Source organism: Calypte anna, chromosome 5A, assembly GCF_003957555.1.
Source record: "Calypte anna isolate BGI_N300 chromosome 5A, bCalAnn1_v1.p, whole genome shotgun sequence".
Taxonomy (NCBI): Eukaryota; Metazoa; Chordata; class Aves; order Apodiformes; family Trochilidae; genus Calypte; species Calypte anna.
The window spans coordinates 20,307,221-20,324,029 of NC_044251.1; the positions used below are offsets into that span (position 1 = coordinate 20,307,221).

General features: G+C 48.7%; 1 protein-coding gene across 1 annotated transcript; it reads right to left on the minus strand.

Moving 5' to 3' along the window:
- Window positions 1-9,823: 9,823 nt before the first annotated feature.
- PROX2 (prospero homeobox 2) lies at window positions 9,824-15,551 on the minus strand. Its single transcript, XM_030451887.1, has 5 exons — window positions 15,240-15,551; window positions 11,516-13,129; window positions 10,851-10,958; window positions 10,227-10,421; window positions 9,824-10,117 (listed from the first exon to the last, which is right to left on the minus strand). The coding sequence occupies exons 2-5, from the start codon at window positions 13,064-13,066 to the stop codon at window positions 9,932-9,934; spliced, it is 2,040 nt and encodes a 679-aa protein (XP_030307747.1). The 5' UTR covers window positions 13,067-13,129; window positions 15,240-15,551; the 3' UTR covers window positions 9,824-9,931.
- Between the last annotated feature and the right edge of the window lie 1,258 nt (window positions 15,552-16,809).

A 16,809-nucleotide genomic window follows, 5' to 3' on the forward strand; every position in this document is an offset into this window, starting at 1 on the left:
GGTATATATTGCTTTTCCAGTTTAGGAGATTTTCCTTTCCAAGATAAAGATTTATAGCTTATGTCTTGTAGTATGCATAGATTTTCCTTTTCTGGACTATTATGCTATTTCCTCTTATTTTAATTTGTCCTTGGCTACACGCATCAGGATGAGGGAAATCTATTTTCAACAGTGGAAGCTACTTGCTAGCCTCAATGTACAAGAGAGATAAATAATGTCTGTCTCACTTTGTGATAATTAACCTAACTGGGCATCTTTTTGCTGTGTTTTCCAGCACAGATCATAAACAAATATGTAATGCATCTCATATGTATATTAAAACTTAAACGTGTGATGCTGAAATCAGTTTCCTTTACATTCAGTTCTCTAGCTGGATTAGCCCAGCAGGGATTTAAGACCTGTACCCTGTAGGCCTCCAGAGCCTTCTGCACTGCTGTTTATCAAGCTTCAGTCTTTGCTGTGATTATTTTTTCCTCTCTGCTTTTGTCAAGTTGTATAGACCTGGTAAGTATAGTATAGTTGAATGTACAGCTGGAGTCTATCCATTGTAGATACATTGCTAACTTTCTGCAGTATGTAGGTTGTTTGCTTTCTTTTTTTTTTTTACTTTAAATATTACTGGTTTTGTTGTTCTCTACCTTTGATACACCAGCTGTGGAGAAGGAAGACCTCTGGAGATAATGCCACTAAAGTTCCATTGAGCTTAATGTCATTAATGTTATTAAAATATTTTCTAAACATACACCTTCCCTGGGAAAGAGGATATAGATTAGCAGCAAAATCAAGACCAGGCAGTGTTCTAGAGAATTTTGGAAAGTGTAAAAGAAATACGTTGCATAAAAGTAAGAATTGGAATTCAACATTGTGTCAGATTCCTTTTCTTTGTTGACTTTCTGTGATAAAAGGTTTTGAAAACAGAATGTTGGTTTTGCTGACCTCTGGCAGAAGAATGCTCAGTTGCAGTTAGGCACCAGTTTTTGACTTGAAGTGTTATTAACTGGGATTTTTCTGTTTGGTTGGGGTTTTGTTTGGGGTTTTTGGTTTTTTTTTTTTTTTTTTTTTTTTTTTTTTTTTTTGGTTTTTTTTTGTTGGGTTTTTTGTTTTTTTTTTGTTTTTTGTTTTTTTTGTTTTTTTGTTTTTTTTTGTTGGTTTTTTTTTTCCTGATGTCTTTGTCACAGAGTTTGGTTTATTTTAAGAGGGGTTTTGCCTTTGGAAGCAGCAGTCTACCTTCAGCAGCATCACTGACGTGTTGCCCTTGAACCCTCTGCACACAGGGATCCCATCCTGCACCCGAGATGCGTCTGAGCCAAGCTCTGAACAGTAAATGTGAAGCAGATAAGCCCTGTTACCAGAGAGGGAATGGCACAAAGATGCACATCTTCAGTGATGCTTCTCAGAAATCACCTTATAACTTCTCATAGACTCATTAACTTAATTCGTATGTAGGGGTTTACCCTCAAGAGTCAGTCCTCTTCCATTTTCAATGGTCTGGGAGACTGCTACATCTTAATGTGAGATGGTAGATGAATCACATGTAATTTTCAGCTCTCCATGGTGTGGATTCATGTGCTGGGGTACGCTGAATGTCCAAAGCTATGCTACGATCATGTGTATCAATAATGTACCTGTGTACTAAATCTTAACAGTGTAGAACAGAGTTGTTATGGCAGGAGATTTTCCCAATACTACAGTTTTGTTAAACATCTTATGGGGAAAATAGACATTGGAGAGGTGTCTGAATAAAACCTTCCTCTGTGTTAATCTCAGTGCTCATTTGTACCAGGATCTAGGGCTAATGTGTGTAGGTCTTTCATATGTAGGGCCTGATATTTTTGTAACAGCAAATTTACATGTTCATTCAGTTGCTTTTATGGATTTCTGTTTTACACCTATATGATGTCAGACATACTTCTATAATACTTGCATTTATCTGTCCTCTCTGCCTTCCTGCCCCCTAGCTCTCTTAATTGTCACTATGTATGTTTGAGAATCCTTTCTCAGTCTGAGCCTCCAGTGTGTGTTTTGGGCACAGGGCTCTTAACTATTGTTATTTCCAGTGCAAAAAGCCACCTGACGTTTGGACATACATGGCCATTCAATAATGTACTGAATAAGGACACATGAACTTGCATCAGGCAGCTTATAGGAGAAGCTTTGTGAGATGTTGAACTGAGTTTTGCAAAGTGCTGAACTAGCAAGATCCTTGTATCACTGGAACACATTGCAGGGAGGATACAAGGGACAGTAAATTTTTCCGAAAAGATTTTTGAGATGTTATATGCTGCTTTCAGGTGATGTCAGTGCTATGCTTCCAAGGAACACCTTCCACACTGGTTCCAGCATCGTTTGCAAAGAGGAACTGCTGTGGAAAGGGTTGCTACGGCCACTGTTTGCCAAAGAACAACTGTGGAAAGAAGAGTTGGATGGTTCTGAGGCTGATGGTTGGCTGTGGTTGACAGAACAATCCACAGAATAGTATTAAGAGAGGTAAGATCTGCTGATAATTGACAGCCTGCTGACTGACTGAGGCCTTCATATTTGTTACTTTTGTTAAGAAAGAGATCTTGAGGGTTAAGTAGTTGGGGTATTCCCAACATGTATGTTTGCCTGTGGTTCATCACACAGCCAAAAGCTCAACTTGCTTTTTCATGACAAATAAATTTGGAGGCAAATGGTCACATAGGAGGTGTGGTGATCTGAGGAAATCAGTACCATGAGGAAATGGCAGTCTTCACTCTGAGTGTATTGCTGCAGACTGTAGGCTGTTAGCTGGGAATTGGATGGTTGCTGGTGTTCTGAGTGTGTGAAGGAAAGAAATACACAGCACAATTTTATGGGAAAAAAAGCTTGTAGCAACTCAGAAGAAAGAGGATTTTGTAGTTTTGTTTCAGCCATTCAGAAGTTCATGTGGCAACAGTTCTGCACCAAACATACCCTGTGTCAGTGCAGTCTTCCCTAAAACAGCTGCTGAACACACACTGGCTCAAAGATAATTCCTTCCAGCATGAGGTGGCCCCTACTAAAAATCTGAAATGCAGTCATCTTTGAGTAAGCCCAGGATCTGCAAAGGTTTTGTTTCCCTGGTGGGTGTGACTGTTCAAATGCCAAAAGCATTGCCACCATCATCCTGATTACATTGCATGTATGCAAAATGCTTACACAAGCAGATCCTAAAGTATATCGTTAATGGACATATCTCCAGTTAAGTGCTAACAGGATGGGTCAGTATAGTATTGCCTCTCCTTCACTTTTCAATAAATAATAAAAGCTCCATGAATTTCTTGAAATGGGAAATTGGGAAGCCAAGTCCCTGTGCTATGAACACAGAGACCTTCACTTACTGGACCATTACTGAGATGGAGTTTCCAGCCTCCAGATGCTGCCAGTTCCTGAAGAGAGATGTGTCTGGTCTTTTGGATAACATTGCTCACTACAAGTTGTTAGAAATGAAGGTAAGATGGCTTAGGAGCTCAGAGATTAGAAATAGCTGCAGAATAAATGGTCTGTTCAAAGTCATGGCTTTATGAAGAAAAACGGCGAAGGGCTTTACCTGAGCTCTGACAAGAGTGATGATTTTGGTGCTGCACAGGGGTTATTTGAAGTCCGCTGCCAAGTAGGAAGCTCCTGGTCCTCTGTGCTCACTTGGAAATGCCATAGGCATGGCCTTCCACAGAAGAAACAAACTGAAAAATCCCTGGGCCAGCAGCTTTCAGAGCTGAGAAGATACAACTTTGCTGCTGCTTGTCTTAATGGTCACAGCTGCAGCCCGGGACATTTCTAACCATGAATAAGATGGTATTCTGCTTTGTGTAAGGATTGCTCAAGAGAGGAAAGCACTGTGGCTTTTAAAAATGCCACTTCTACAGCATTATCTTTTTGTAACCATAGCTGATGTTCCTAGAGTGTTTTATTTTAAAAGAGCCTTTGTAATTGTTTTTATTTTAATACAGGTTGTGCTGCCAGTCACGGGGACTGGGTAGATACAGAGATGCATAGAGCTGGCCTCACTTGATCCATGGTGTTTTCAAAAGTTGTCCTTATTTCTACTGTTTCTTACTTACAGACTTGGGAATTAGAAATGGGAAACAATTACTTAAGCTGTTGAATATTCTGTGCTCGCTTGCTGAGAAACAAATGAGGTTTTTATATTGAGATGTATAGGTATGTATATACACATGTTGTCAGGTATTTCGCTTAGTACTTTAAAATAATACTAAGCGTTTTTTTATAATTTCTGTTTTCTGTGTAAAGCTATGGATGACATACATGCTTTGGGAAATCCAGTAAAATATTTTTCTTGAAGTTTCAAGTTTTCTTCCTCTATCTTGTGTTTTTCGTATATATATGAGCTTTTCAGCTCACCACCTGCTTTTAGCTGCCTGTTTTCCAAGATTGTGATAAAATGATTGATCCTGTCAGGTACAGGCTGGCACTTCAAAGAATGATCCTCATTAATCTAGTAGAACAACTAGTGAGAAAACAATAAAAGCCTAAGCAATAGGCTTAGCAGCAGGAGGGAAGTTGCCACATTTGGCTCATGCCAGTTGGACTTAATTCTGTGTCATTGAGTTGCTTAGTAGATAATGAGAAATAGCCACAGAAAGTGTCTATATTACCTGTTTATTGGAATAGCAAAGTCAGGAACCATGTTTGACCCTAATACACAAAATGAAAATTATCCTCTCAACTTTTAATCAGAAACCTAGTGCTGAAAAACAAATTACTAAATTTGGGAAGCCAATAGAAATGCTGCAGAGGTTGATGGTAGCTATGTTTGCTTATTTTAAATATGCTGAAAGTCACCTCAAAAGGAGAAAATGGGACATCAAATTTTAAGGTTTTGCAATGTTTACATGTAAAAAAAAAAAAAAAAAGTTGATCATGATATGGGACTTAATCATGTGGGACTTTATCTGCCACTCACAGTTAGCTGAGGAGTTAGGATATAAATATGGACTGTATTCTCACACATGCAGAGTGTTGATCTATATCTACTTTTCCTTGAGATTCATGGCACATCTCTTACTGGCTTTCCTTAAGGAACTAGATCAGGCCCGCTTTTAAAGATGGATTTAGGCATGAACACAAGTACTTGTTCTCTGGAAGGCTGCCTCCTGTCTTCTCTGTCTTCTCCTAGTCCTTCTGCCACCCCTCCAAGATGAGCACTACCCCAGCCAGCTTGCTCATTGTCGTCTATGGTGGAGGTGAGTCTGCACTCAGAGGCTGACTGTCTTCTCGCTCCTTTGTGCACCCTTGCTCCAAGTAAACAGCTCCCTCAGGAGCCCCTGGGCCACAGGATGGCCTCCCTGTCCCAGTGCCCACCTGTGCTGCCTTGTCTGGGCAGAGCTGCCTGTGAAACATCTCCCTCCTCTACCTCATCTCTGCACCCAAGCTTTAGTGCTTGCACCTGAGCTGCTGCAGAAAGGCTGGGAAGACAGGGCACTCCAGAAGGGAGAGGGTACCCCTCTCTCCATGTCTCCATTGTCACCATCTCGTCAAAATGGGGCTTTGCATTTCATAAGTCCAGGAAGAACATCCCAACTGGCTGCTGTCACAGCTCCAGCCCCCAGTTTCCATCCCCTGATCCATGGCTCACACTAATGGGATATTTTATGGTGTGTGGAAAGAAACATCTTTTTCTACTAGCTGAAGACATATCCATCTGTCCTGAGGGACCCCACAGGGTAGTTTATCCTTGAGGCTGACCTCCACAGTCCCTCCATACATTGCTTCACCTTACCCTGGAGTAGTGCTGGGTCTGTAGCACAGGGCATCTCTATGCATCAGAGGCAGAGGGTGGATATGTCATGTCTTCTTGAGATGAAAAGTGATCTCTGGTTTCTCAAATGTGGTATTAGTAGGGTGGCCTGGATTAATCCAGCCTTCCAGTGTATCTAATATGACAGTAAATGTTGCTGAGATTGGCTCATCAGGGATGATTACCTGTAAAGAGCTGTCCTGATGCCAAATAGACATCCAAAATGTGTAATTGAAGGAAGGTTCCTTCCAATAACATCTGCTAACAACCTCTAGGGCTGGTTCTGTCACTGCAGACAGGTCTGAGTCACTAGCAGGAGTAAAGAAAAAACAGAAATGTTTTATTCTGTGTCAGAGTTTCCCCCTGAGCTATAATAACACTTAGGATGAACACTTACTAGGAACTTCCTCAAGCTCTAATTAGCTGTACATAAGTAATAAGGGTTATTATGGTAGCTAACAACATGGATGAGTACTTGAAGGCTCCCGGGGCCTCACCAGCTGAGTCGATGTGGTCACATCTCCCTCTTTTGGCTGCTGCAGGACTCCAACAGCCTGGAGGCAGAGAAGGCAATTTGTAGTGCTCAGCAGGCTTTGCTGTGGTTTAGCTGTGCAGAGTGGGTACATTGCCGTGGATGAGTTATGAATGTGGTTAGAAATGGAAAAGAATAACCCCAAGTTGCTCCCAGAGGAGACAGGTATGGGTGGCTGTGACCTTTTTTTGCAAATACCACAAGAATTTGGATAGAGGAAGGGAAAGGATTTTTTTTTTTTTTTTAGATTGAACTGAGTCAGCAGTGGGTGAGTGTACTATCCCATTACTTCCTCGGATAATTAGTGAGAAATGGTAAAGCAAGAGCCCACCCAAGCAGGAGGGTTGTGACTGTAGCCACTGTGTGGGCAGTGGTCCTCCATTCTCCCACCAGCACTCCAAGCCGACAAACTGACAAACTTTGTCAGTGGAAATCCCCCTGGGACAGGCACCTATTAGTCTTTTGAAACTAGCTGCTGTATCTTGGGCACTGCTAGAGTGTAGATGAAATCATCACACACCACACCCTGCATGGCACAATTAGGAAAATCCTCTAAAGAATTCACAACTTATTTCCCTTAGGCTTCAGGTTCTTATTGCCCCTAGAGTAGCCTCAGCCCTCCCCATGTCCCAGCAGATGTGCTGCATTCTCTGTATCAGTACTTCTATGACCCAGACAGAGCAAAGGCAGCACAAGTTGTCCCTTCCTTCTCTGCCAGCTGGTTGCTGCTGCTGCTGCTTTTAAAGGCTCTCACAGGAGCACAGGGCTCTGATTCAGCTCACCCTACTTCAGCATTGCCTCGGTGCCTGCCTCCGTGGCTCTCCCCTGGCTCCAGGCACATGAGCACTCACAAGAGAAGCAGATGCACCTTGGACTCTCCAGACAGAACCTCTGCTTGTTGAAGGAGCATGGGGTGATCAAAAGTTAGGTAGATCCTTCCTCTGCATTACTGACACCTCTGTGTGCTCTCTGTCACATGTGGCTGAAGGTGGACAAAGGTTGTAAAGCTACCGGGGTAACTGGTAGCTGGTTTTTGTAGCTGGTTTGGGTTTTTTTTTTCCTTTTGTTGTTGGATGGAAAGATCTACCTGGGCAGACTTTACCCTATGGATACAAGCAGCAAGGCTTATCACAGGCAAAGGACAACTGATGTGGAGTGCTGTTTGTTGTGGTGAAGTAGGTCCATAATTTCACAAAAGCCAGTGTAAAACACAGCTCTCTATTTTTTTTTTTTTTTTGCTTCCCTGCAAAAGCAGGTAAGCACTGCAGCAGGAATACTGCTCCAAATACTGAAACAATCCTGTTCATCATCTGCATTAATGATGGAGTGGTGGAGTCTGCCTCCTTGGAGATATTCAGAAGCTGTCTGGTCATGATCCTGGGCAACTAAGCTCCTGGTGGCCTAGTTTTAGCAAGGACCTCCAGAGGTGCCTGCCAACCTCAGCTACTCTGTGATTTGGGGCATTGCCTTGTCCTCAGATCCCCAGACTGCTACTTTACTGACACCCACAAACTTGCACCTTAGCAGAGGAAGCAAGAAACTCCTCACCAAGGGTCTGTCTGTTAAAGGGCTTTGTTGCAGCAGGATGTTGTCAGCAAACTTACATCCTCTAATTATTTAGATATAACCAAAAGAATTTCCTAACCCCTTCCAGGCCATCATTTCCTTTTCCAGCAGCATTGGTTTTGCCTACTCAGTGCATTGCTTCAGCTCTGCAGTGGTTACAGCCAGCAGGAACAGCACTGTTCTATCCTTTGTGGTACCACCAGCAGCACTTCTCAGATGCTGTACATTTGAGTTTGGCACCTGTAAACTTTGGGATTAATCTCCCTGTGATCCTCCTGTTGGCTGCTGCTCCTCCTTTGAGTTGCAGTTTATGGCTGACTGAGCAGAGGCACTGGAGTGATGGCATGGGCTTCAGTGAGGAGAGTGGTTAGTGGGGGCTGCTCAGCCCTGCAGGGATGCTGACAGGAGGAATAAGCCCTTTTGTCACGATGTTATTCTTTTCCCAACAAAAGGCAACAAATTCCCAGGGTAACACATTACATCAGACATTATCTAGGTGGTCTCAAGGAGTGTAAAGGGTTAACTTAAACTATGTCTTTATTTAAAAACATACTGGGTAAATTTGGTGTTGGGGTTGTAAAACATACCTCAAGAACTGAACATACAAACGCAAGCAGGCAATCTGGTTAGCTGCACTCACAATGGTGAGAACTACTGCAAAACTGCTATTATTTCAGCCACGCCACCCCACCCTGCCCTTTGGTTATCACACACTTCCTTACCCCTGCAGACACACTGCCTGCAGATCGCCCTGTGCACTCTGCTGCTGGATGGAGCTGTGAATTTCCTCTTCTGTGTTGCTTTAATACCCAGCTGGCACCTGACACACATCCAACATCATCTTGACCTCTTCTCAATCCCCTTCTCTCCGAGTGTTTTGCACAGGGCTGTCATTGCTCACCCACGGTTAGACACTGCTGCCCTCACAGAGCCTTCCTCCTGTGTCTTTCCCAGGACTTTGCTCGTCTTCACAGCATTTCCTTACCCACCACCATCTGTGATGGGACATGAGAGCCCTTAACATAAAATGCTTCACCATGCTTTGTCAGGTGGGAAAGTGGCCACTGACTCCTGGTCACGGGGAAAATAAATCTCCTTGGATTTGCAAACCTCAGGGCCAGCTTCTCACCAGTGGGGATAGCTTTTGTTAAACCCCACAGGGACTGACACATCCCAAATAATGTGCTCCTCTTTTGCCATGGACAGGTAGGCTCCTGGCACTATGTCTGGGGCAGTTTTGCTAGAAGCAGTGGCATGGTGTAAGGGGATGTGGGTGGGCCTTTGACATGGCACTTTCCCCCTAGGTAATGGGCTGATGGGTGCTGGTTGTGGGGCCAGCTGCATACCCGGCTCTCCTCCAGCACTGCAGGTGGCACTGCTTCCCTGGGTACTCCAGGGAAGCTCCCACCAGCTCATATGCTCACCTGCTTGGCCCTGGCACGCAGCTGCACAGGGGGAACTCTTGCCAAACAGCACAGGGGGAGGGGGAGGTTAGGTGTGGTGTTTGTGCTGGCTGTAACCAACACTGTTTTTACATCTCCCAGAGAGGGTCAACCATCCTCATGGGGTGCTAAAAATGCTGGAATTCACCAGATGTTTTCTTTGGACACTGGTGTGTTGTATCTGGACAGAAATTGAGGCGTGCTGCTGGACCAGACACATCCACCAGTCTGCTGTGCCAAGAAAACTTTGCCCGCTGCTAGGACCTCTGTATGCTTTATAAACAGAAAGGCTCTTTGCCCTGACCTGTGACCCTCTGGAAAAGAGAAGGAAGGTGGCTCACCCAGAGTCACAGGGAGAGCTGGGGCAGGGTAATTTCCCAGGCTCCCACCTGATGACTTCACCTCCATTCTTCTCTTTTGTGGGTCTCCAACAGGACCCCACCAGCTTTGAGCAAGGGAATAAAACACACAGCATGAAATTCCAGCACCTGAGCAAGCTGTACACCTCACTCAAGGAGCTGTTTGACAAGACAGAGAGAAAACAGCCAGAATAATGGATGCTGTACAGAGCGCCCAGGATGTGCTGAGCACATGGTGGCTGCACACAGCACCTGGGGCTGCTTTCACGGACACTCAGCTGCGGAGCAGTTCCTGTGAACAGCCTGCGGTTTTAAAACCTTCTGGGATGTCACTGTCCAGTTTGGAAATTATTTTGTAAATGGGTTTCTTCCAGGAGGGGTCGGCGTCCTTGCCTGCCCTGACGGCACAGAAGAACTCCCGCAGCGTCAGGCTGGCCACCTCCAGGAACCGCCCCGGCACCTGCGGCGAGATGGGCGTCACCCACAGCACCGCCGGGTCCCTGTCTCCCCCTCACCCTGGCAAACCCCACCAGACACAGCCACCCCTGCCTCTGCCTCCCCCTTTTTACCTCGAAGTCGTTTCCCTTGTTGTAGTGCATGTTGAGGGCACGGAAGAGCTCCGAGTCCCGGGAGACCCGAAGGGCACCGGCATCTGCCACACCCTCCAGCAGGGCCTGCCGGGCAAACTTCTCCACCTGGATGTAGTAAAACTCGCGGAAGTTGCTGAACCATTTGATGAGCTGGGAGGTGATGCAGCGGCTGAACTGCCGGAGGAGAGCCAGAGGACAGCTTAGAGCCTCCTGCCCCAGGGGCCCCCGCAAGCCCAGCCCCAAGGCCAGCCCAGCCCCAGGGGTGGAAAAGCACACGCTAGGACAGTGACATCGGGGTGGCCGTGGTGCCTCCTCCCGCTGAGACTCGGGTCCCAGCAGCCCAGCGTGGGGAGGCACGTTTGTGGTGTGCTTGAATCCCAACTCTGATTGCACAGTGAAGAGCTGGCAGCCCAGGTCTGCTGTGGCCCTGAGCACCCGCTCCAGGGCAGCCCATGCTGAGGCACGAGCTGTCCCCCAGCTCCTGCCAGCGGGGCAGGGTGGACACCAGACCATTGCCTTCCCCACAGCTCCCCAGCCATGCGGGCTGACTGCCCTCCCCCTGGGAGCCCTGCCTGGCATCTGAACCAGGTCCTGGCCTCTTACCTGCACGTCGAGGAAGTAGGTTTTCAGCAGAGTGGAGCTGGGGTAGCGGGTAAAGAAAAACATCAGCTTGGCCTTCTTCAGGTGACTGGGGGTCAGCGCCTCCTGGATCTGCCTCGGGGTCAAGGAAAGCCCGCACGTAGCAGCCTGATGGGCTCAGCACATCCCCAAGTGCTGACCCTGGCATGCACATGCCTGGTGCCTGTGAGCACACCTCCCCCTGTGCTGGCAGCAGGGTGCAGGGGGTTTGTCCCCAGTTGAGCAGCCACTTTTCCCTTTAGCATCCCCAGGGAAGCTGCCGCTCCCTATGGCGCTTCCCAGGCTGATGGGAACAGGGATATCCATGAGACACCTGCTCCTGGCATAGGATGCTGGGACCGCCAGGATGGCAAAAGAGCAGGCTTGGGAGCTCCTGATGTCTATCCCCAGCTATGTTACAGCATCTTCACAACCCTGAGGAACATCAGTGCCCCTCCATGGTTCAAGATCACTTTTCTGCTCACCCATTTTTAGTGCCCTGTGGAGCAGGGAGGACCCTGGCTCTGGGGAGAACAGCAAAGGCTGTGCCAAGCTGGGGCTCCAGAGGACAAGGGGAGCATGTCCAAGCCCAGGGACCTCTCTACCTCCAGCTGAATCCAGAGACCTCCCCAGCTGTCCCGAAAGGATATATGGGTGGAGGCAAAGGGCACACCATCCATGGCAGCCCGCAGTTCCCCACAGCCATCCCTGCCAGCTGGCAGTGGTGCCAGGCTCTCCACATCAGCAGGGCTCAGGGGCAGGGGATGTTGCTGCTGCTGTCTCACAACCGATGACCTCAGTTTGACAGTTCCCCAGTGCAAGTTGAGGGGCTCCAGAGGACCTCTATCTGGAACAGAGGGGGTCCCACCAGAGCCACTGCCCCAGGGGCCGTGCTGGTTGCAGCCCAGTAGCTGGCTCAGCAGCTGGCTGTCCTGGATGGGAGCACTTGAGCCCAGTCGATAACCCAGTACCTGAGAAGGTTTTCTGACCCCCTTTGAATTAAAGGAGCTAGCATGAGAACCTGGGCTCTTCCCTGAAGCTCCTGACAGGACTGCAGCCTGGGGTGAGCCCAGTGAATTAATGGGTGATGGTTTAGCCAGTGTTTTCTTGCATTTCCCAGTAGCAATATACTCTCTCCTGGCACACTGCCCAAGCACGGGGAGGCTGTGGTGCTGCTGCAGTAGGTGGCTCGCTGCCTTTGGCCACACAGTCTTCAGGACAGAATCCACCACCTGGGATGTCACCCCAGCCAGTTCATGCTTCAGTGCCTGTGAGAGGACCCTTGCAGCTGAGGCCAAGCCATCTGCACTGCCTCTGTCCTCTTCCTCCTCCTGCCCATGCACCCCTGGGATGCTCCTCCAAGGAGGCACTTTACATGGGTCATCAGTGGCAGAGGCACTGTCCTTGTCCAGTCTGTCTCCAGACTTTCCAGGCAGTGGATGTGCTATCTCAACACCTTCCTGGGTTTTGGCAGTGTCCCCAGAGTCACAGACCTGGAAGAATTTCTCCTGAAGCCTCCTCAGCTGCTGCTCTAAAAAGCAGAGCTGCTCCTTCAGCTGCTGGCAGCCCTCAGCATGGAGGCTGCCCCCCTTGGGAACCACTCGCCTGGCTGCCCCCATGCCATGCTTGAACACCTTTGGCTTCCTCTTGCTTTCCCAGGGCAGCTTGCTATCCCTTTCCCTCTTATGCCCAAAAGCTGCCTCCAGGCTGGTGCCAAATGCTGAAGGGGCTGATGGGAGGGTCATGCCTTGGATGATGCTCTCCACCCTGGCCCGCTTGGCTCGTAGGTGATGGTCAGAGAGCTGGTCCTGTAGGTTTTGATCAGAGAGCTGGTCCCTGTCACCAGCACAGGGCATGGAAGCTGGGATGTGGGTCCTAGGGAAAGCCAGGGCTTGTGCTCTTTCTGCAAGAGATGCACCACACTCATAGTCCTGAGGCAGGGCCGCTGCCTGGGAGGAAGGGAAAAGGATGCAAGGATCTAGGTGCTTGCCAACCACAGGGTGGCTGAGGAGCTGTGATACCAAGGATGTGCTGGGGGAAGGGAGGAGAGAGCTTGTCTGGAAACAGGGTTCAGGCTTCAGCCCCTGGCTATGTCCTGAGGTGGCACAGTCTTTGTCGTGCTGAGAGGCAGTGCAGCCATCCATCACCCCTTCCTCCTGCCTGGACAGTGGAGAGCTGACCCTCAGCTGGTTTGGGATCATTGCCAGTGACAGACTGGCAGGCTTCCCAGGTGTCTAAAGTTTCAGCCTGCTAGAGTTTTGAAGCTGGAAAAAGAGGAAAAAATGTCAGAGATTTTCCTCCCAGATTCTCAGGACATCCCTGTTCCAGGACCTTTCCCTGTTCCTGGGCACTGCCAAACCTGTGAGCAGGCTTTCAGGTGCCTCGTGACAGCAGCAATGCTCTGGACACAACTGTAACCTACCAGCCAGGTGTTTGTGCTGCCTGGAGTTCATTTCACTCAGTTTGAGCCCTGTATGGACCTGGCAGAATGGACTTCACACATTGCCACTGCACCTGTGCCAGAAGCCTTCAAGGAAACTCACCTCTGGGCTCCCAGATTTGGCTACAAGGGTGCTGAGCACCACCGCCACACCCCCCTGGGCAAAGGTGATTTTTGGGTGTTCCCAGGCACTGGCAGGGGAGAGGAATGGCATCTACATTCCTGGCAATGGTATTCACGGCATGTAGCAGCTGGGCCAGGTCATGGCTCCTGCCCACCTCTGCCAGCACCCACCACCACAGCCCCGAGGACACGGTGATGGGTAGCAGTGCTGGGGGGCCACGGAGGCTGCTGGGAAGGGGCACAGTGAAGGTGAAAGTGTGATGTGACCTCCTGTGAGCAGGACACACTGGGATGATCAGGCTAACGCAGCACGGTGCTCCTAAGCACTTATCAAAACACAGAATAAAAGGAATGGGGATGGGGATTAACACAGAAGAGAAAACATACTGAGCCAGCATCCCCTGGCTTAAAATTGTTATGCTGACTCCAGGCAGGGACCCACCCCCTCCGCTGCTGGCTCAGAGAGCTTTGCAAAAGAACTTGCAAAACCTCATATCCTGGGCAATTATGGAGTAACCATCCCTCCAGAATGCACTAGTTAGCAGCATCTTTGCACCCCTGAAGTGGGACGGTTTATGTCTTTTCCAGGCACTTTTCAAGTGTCTGAGATTCTTTTGCTTTACTTGGAAATGTCTGATCATTTTCAACACTGTCAACAGTGTCTTGACCATATGACTGTCTGCCCCACAGCAAGTTCCCCAGGCTAATAAGCATGGTAGAAGGTGGGATTCTATTCACTGGCTTTTAGCGGGTGACCCTTTTTCAAACAGTCTTTTATTCTAGGCAGGCATTTACCACTTGTTGCTTTCCCATGTTGAATTCCCACCTTTCCCAACCATTAGAATTTCATGTTTCCAACAGACTGTCATGAGGGACATTCAAACTGCTTGCTTTACCAGCAGCCAGCATGAGGTTGGGGAGATGGCAGCTTTCAGCATCACCTCCTGCCCTTGTATGACCAGTTTCACCATTACATGCTTCGTAGCCTGCCAGCTACTTCCAACAAAGCCATAGAGCAGATGTCATGCAGTTAGACTTCCTCCACCCCTAAGCCTTTCTGCACAGCATGGGTGCAAGACAGCTGGTCCTGCAGCCTTGCTTTTGGATGTGTCAGTCTGTTACAGGAACAACCTTACTCTGGCACTCAGTCACAATTTCTTACCCCTCTATGATCAACACCAAGGTCAGAAAGGACACCAGTCTCATTTGCTGAAGTTTCCTAGCCCCAGAAACCCAGGGCAACGTGCCCCTCATGAGCAGATAAATTTGGTGCTGACAGGAAATACTCCCCTTGCCTAAGGCTTCCAGCACCACTACATTTCTGCCAGAGATTTGGAGAGTGGAAGCAGAGCCTGCAGCCCCAGGCCATGGCAGCCCACCGTGGGTGGCCTCTACTCCCCACTGAAGCCTCTGCAGTGCCACAGAACCAGGAGGTCCTGCCGCAACCAAACTGCTCCTACTGATGCAGCCTGTTCCTCATCGAGTTAGCAGATTCATACCCTTTTTACCAGCCTCCATCAGTGCCACCTTCCGAAACACTAAAAAGAAGCAGAGGCTCCTCTTACCTGAAGAAAACATCCAAGGAATGAAAAAAAGATGCTCAGAAGAGAAGGTGTGTCCTCTCCAAAATGGGAGCCACCTGAGAAGGGCTTCCCAGGTACTCCTCAGGGGGAGAGCCATGCAGGGAAGAGTCTGCTGCCTCTCCAGCCCTGCAAATACCCTCCCAGAGCCTTCCCCAGCCACTTTTCATCCCTCTGTTTTCAGCAAGCAGTCCCCGACCTGAGCAGCTAGCACCTCTCTGCCCCACTCACCTTTGCTCCAGGGGCGCAGGAGCTCCCTGAGGGCAGGCAGCGGGGATCAGAGGCCAGGGATGCTGCAGAGACAGCGCCGGAGTGTCCTCCCGCTGCGCTCAGGTCCTCTAAAGAGGGAGTGGGGAAGCCAGAGGCAGCCAACCGGCTGGGAACGACTTCTGAATATGCAGATGGACGACCGGGTGGTCAGGTCCAGTGCCGGGGTCCAGCCACCTTCCCTGCCGCTCAGCCACCTCCCAGGCTCTTGGCCCCCGGGATCAGGCAGGCAAGGCTGCTGCTGAGCTGGTGGCTGCCCAGGTGGGCAGAGGGACAGATGGGCAAATTCCCCCCTGCAATTTGGAACTCCATCCAGGATCCAGGACGGTGAACTGTTGGTGAGGTGATGTATGTACACAGAGCTAGAGGTGAGCGGTGCCACAGGAAAGGAAGGAGCTGGTCCAGAGCTCCAGGTGCCGCCTGACTTCCACAGAAAGCACGCAGGCATTTCCAACATGATGGGAACCTGGAGGCATTTTGACTGGCCTGGAGGTCTGTGGTTTGGACACGGCCAGGAAACGGAACAAAAACAACGGAACAACAGGAAAAGCAGCAACACTGAGTCCCTTGCTTACCAGGGGGTGTTTCAGAGAGACTGCAGCAGCCAACAGAGCCCACACTGCCCTCAGCTGAGCATGCCCCGACTCCAGCACAGGATAAACCTGCCTGCCCCGGGGGCACACAGTTGTGGGACACTTGGTGCAGGAGCTGGCCAGGTGGATGGAGAAAGCCTATCCACACATACCACTCCTGCAGCTTTGTCTGCTTTGCCCCCACATGCTGACTGAACATGATGATGTTTGGTGTGTCCACTGGATAGGCAGGAGGCTATGGTTAAAAGCAGTTGACATCAGGTGGTCTTTTTCAAGGTTATTAGGCCCTGAAAGACAGATCATGGAGAAATCCCTGGCAAAGAGCCTCCCTGGCTCAGTTGCTTCTTATTAAAGCAGTTGGCACATCCTCAAAACCTCAGAAACTGGCCCCTCTTGATTTTTATTCAACTTTTTTTCTTTGAAAGTGATCCCAAGTATATTCATTGTGAGTGTATATTAGATTATTTTGAAGATTGCAGTTTACCATTGATGTATTATTTAAGCAATAGTTAAATGAAGGACATGCGCATAACCTAGACCTGACTCCTCAAGAGACGTCTGGCTGCCAGACAGCCTTTTATGACTAACCCAAGCTAATTCTGATTCTGAAATTGGGTTCCTTAGGTTTTCTCCACCAGTACTTCCCCACCTAGGAACAGTCAGAAAACAGAAGCTGGCTGGGGGATTCTCTTTTTCAATGTACAGACAACATGTGAGGAATTGGGCTTATTTGTGGACTCATCTGCCTGTTTGCCGTGGTGACACGACCTCTGCTGAGCAACATCTCCCTGGCTGATGCTTCTGGCAATACCATCCTACATGAACCCAACTGCATGGTTTGTCAAGGCAAGCAGAAACACCACTGGTCCCGCTGTCCTGCAGCAAACCAGCATTGGGTCAGTATCAATACAGCACCTAGGTGAATACATTTATGTACCAGG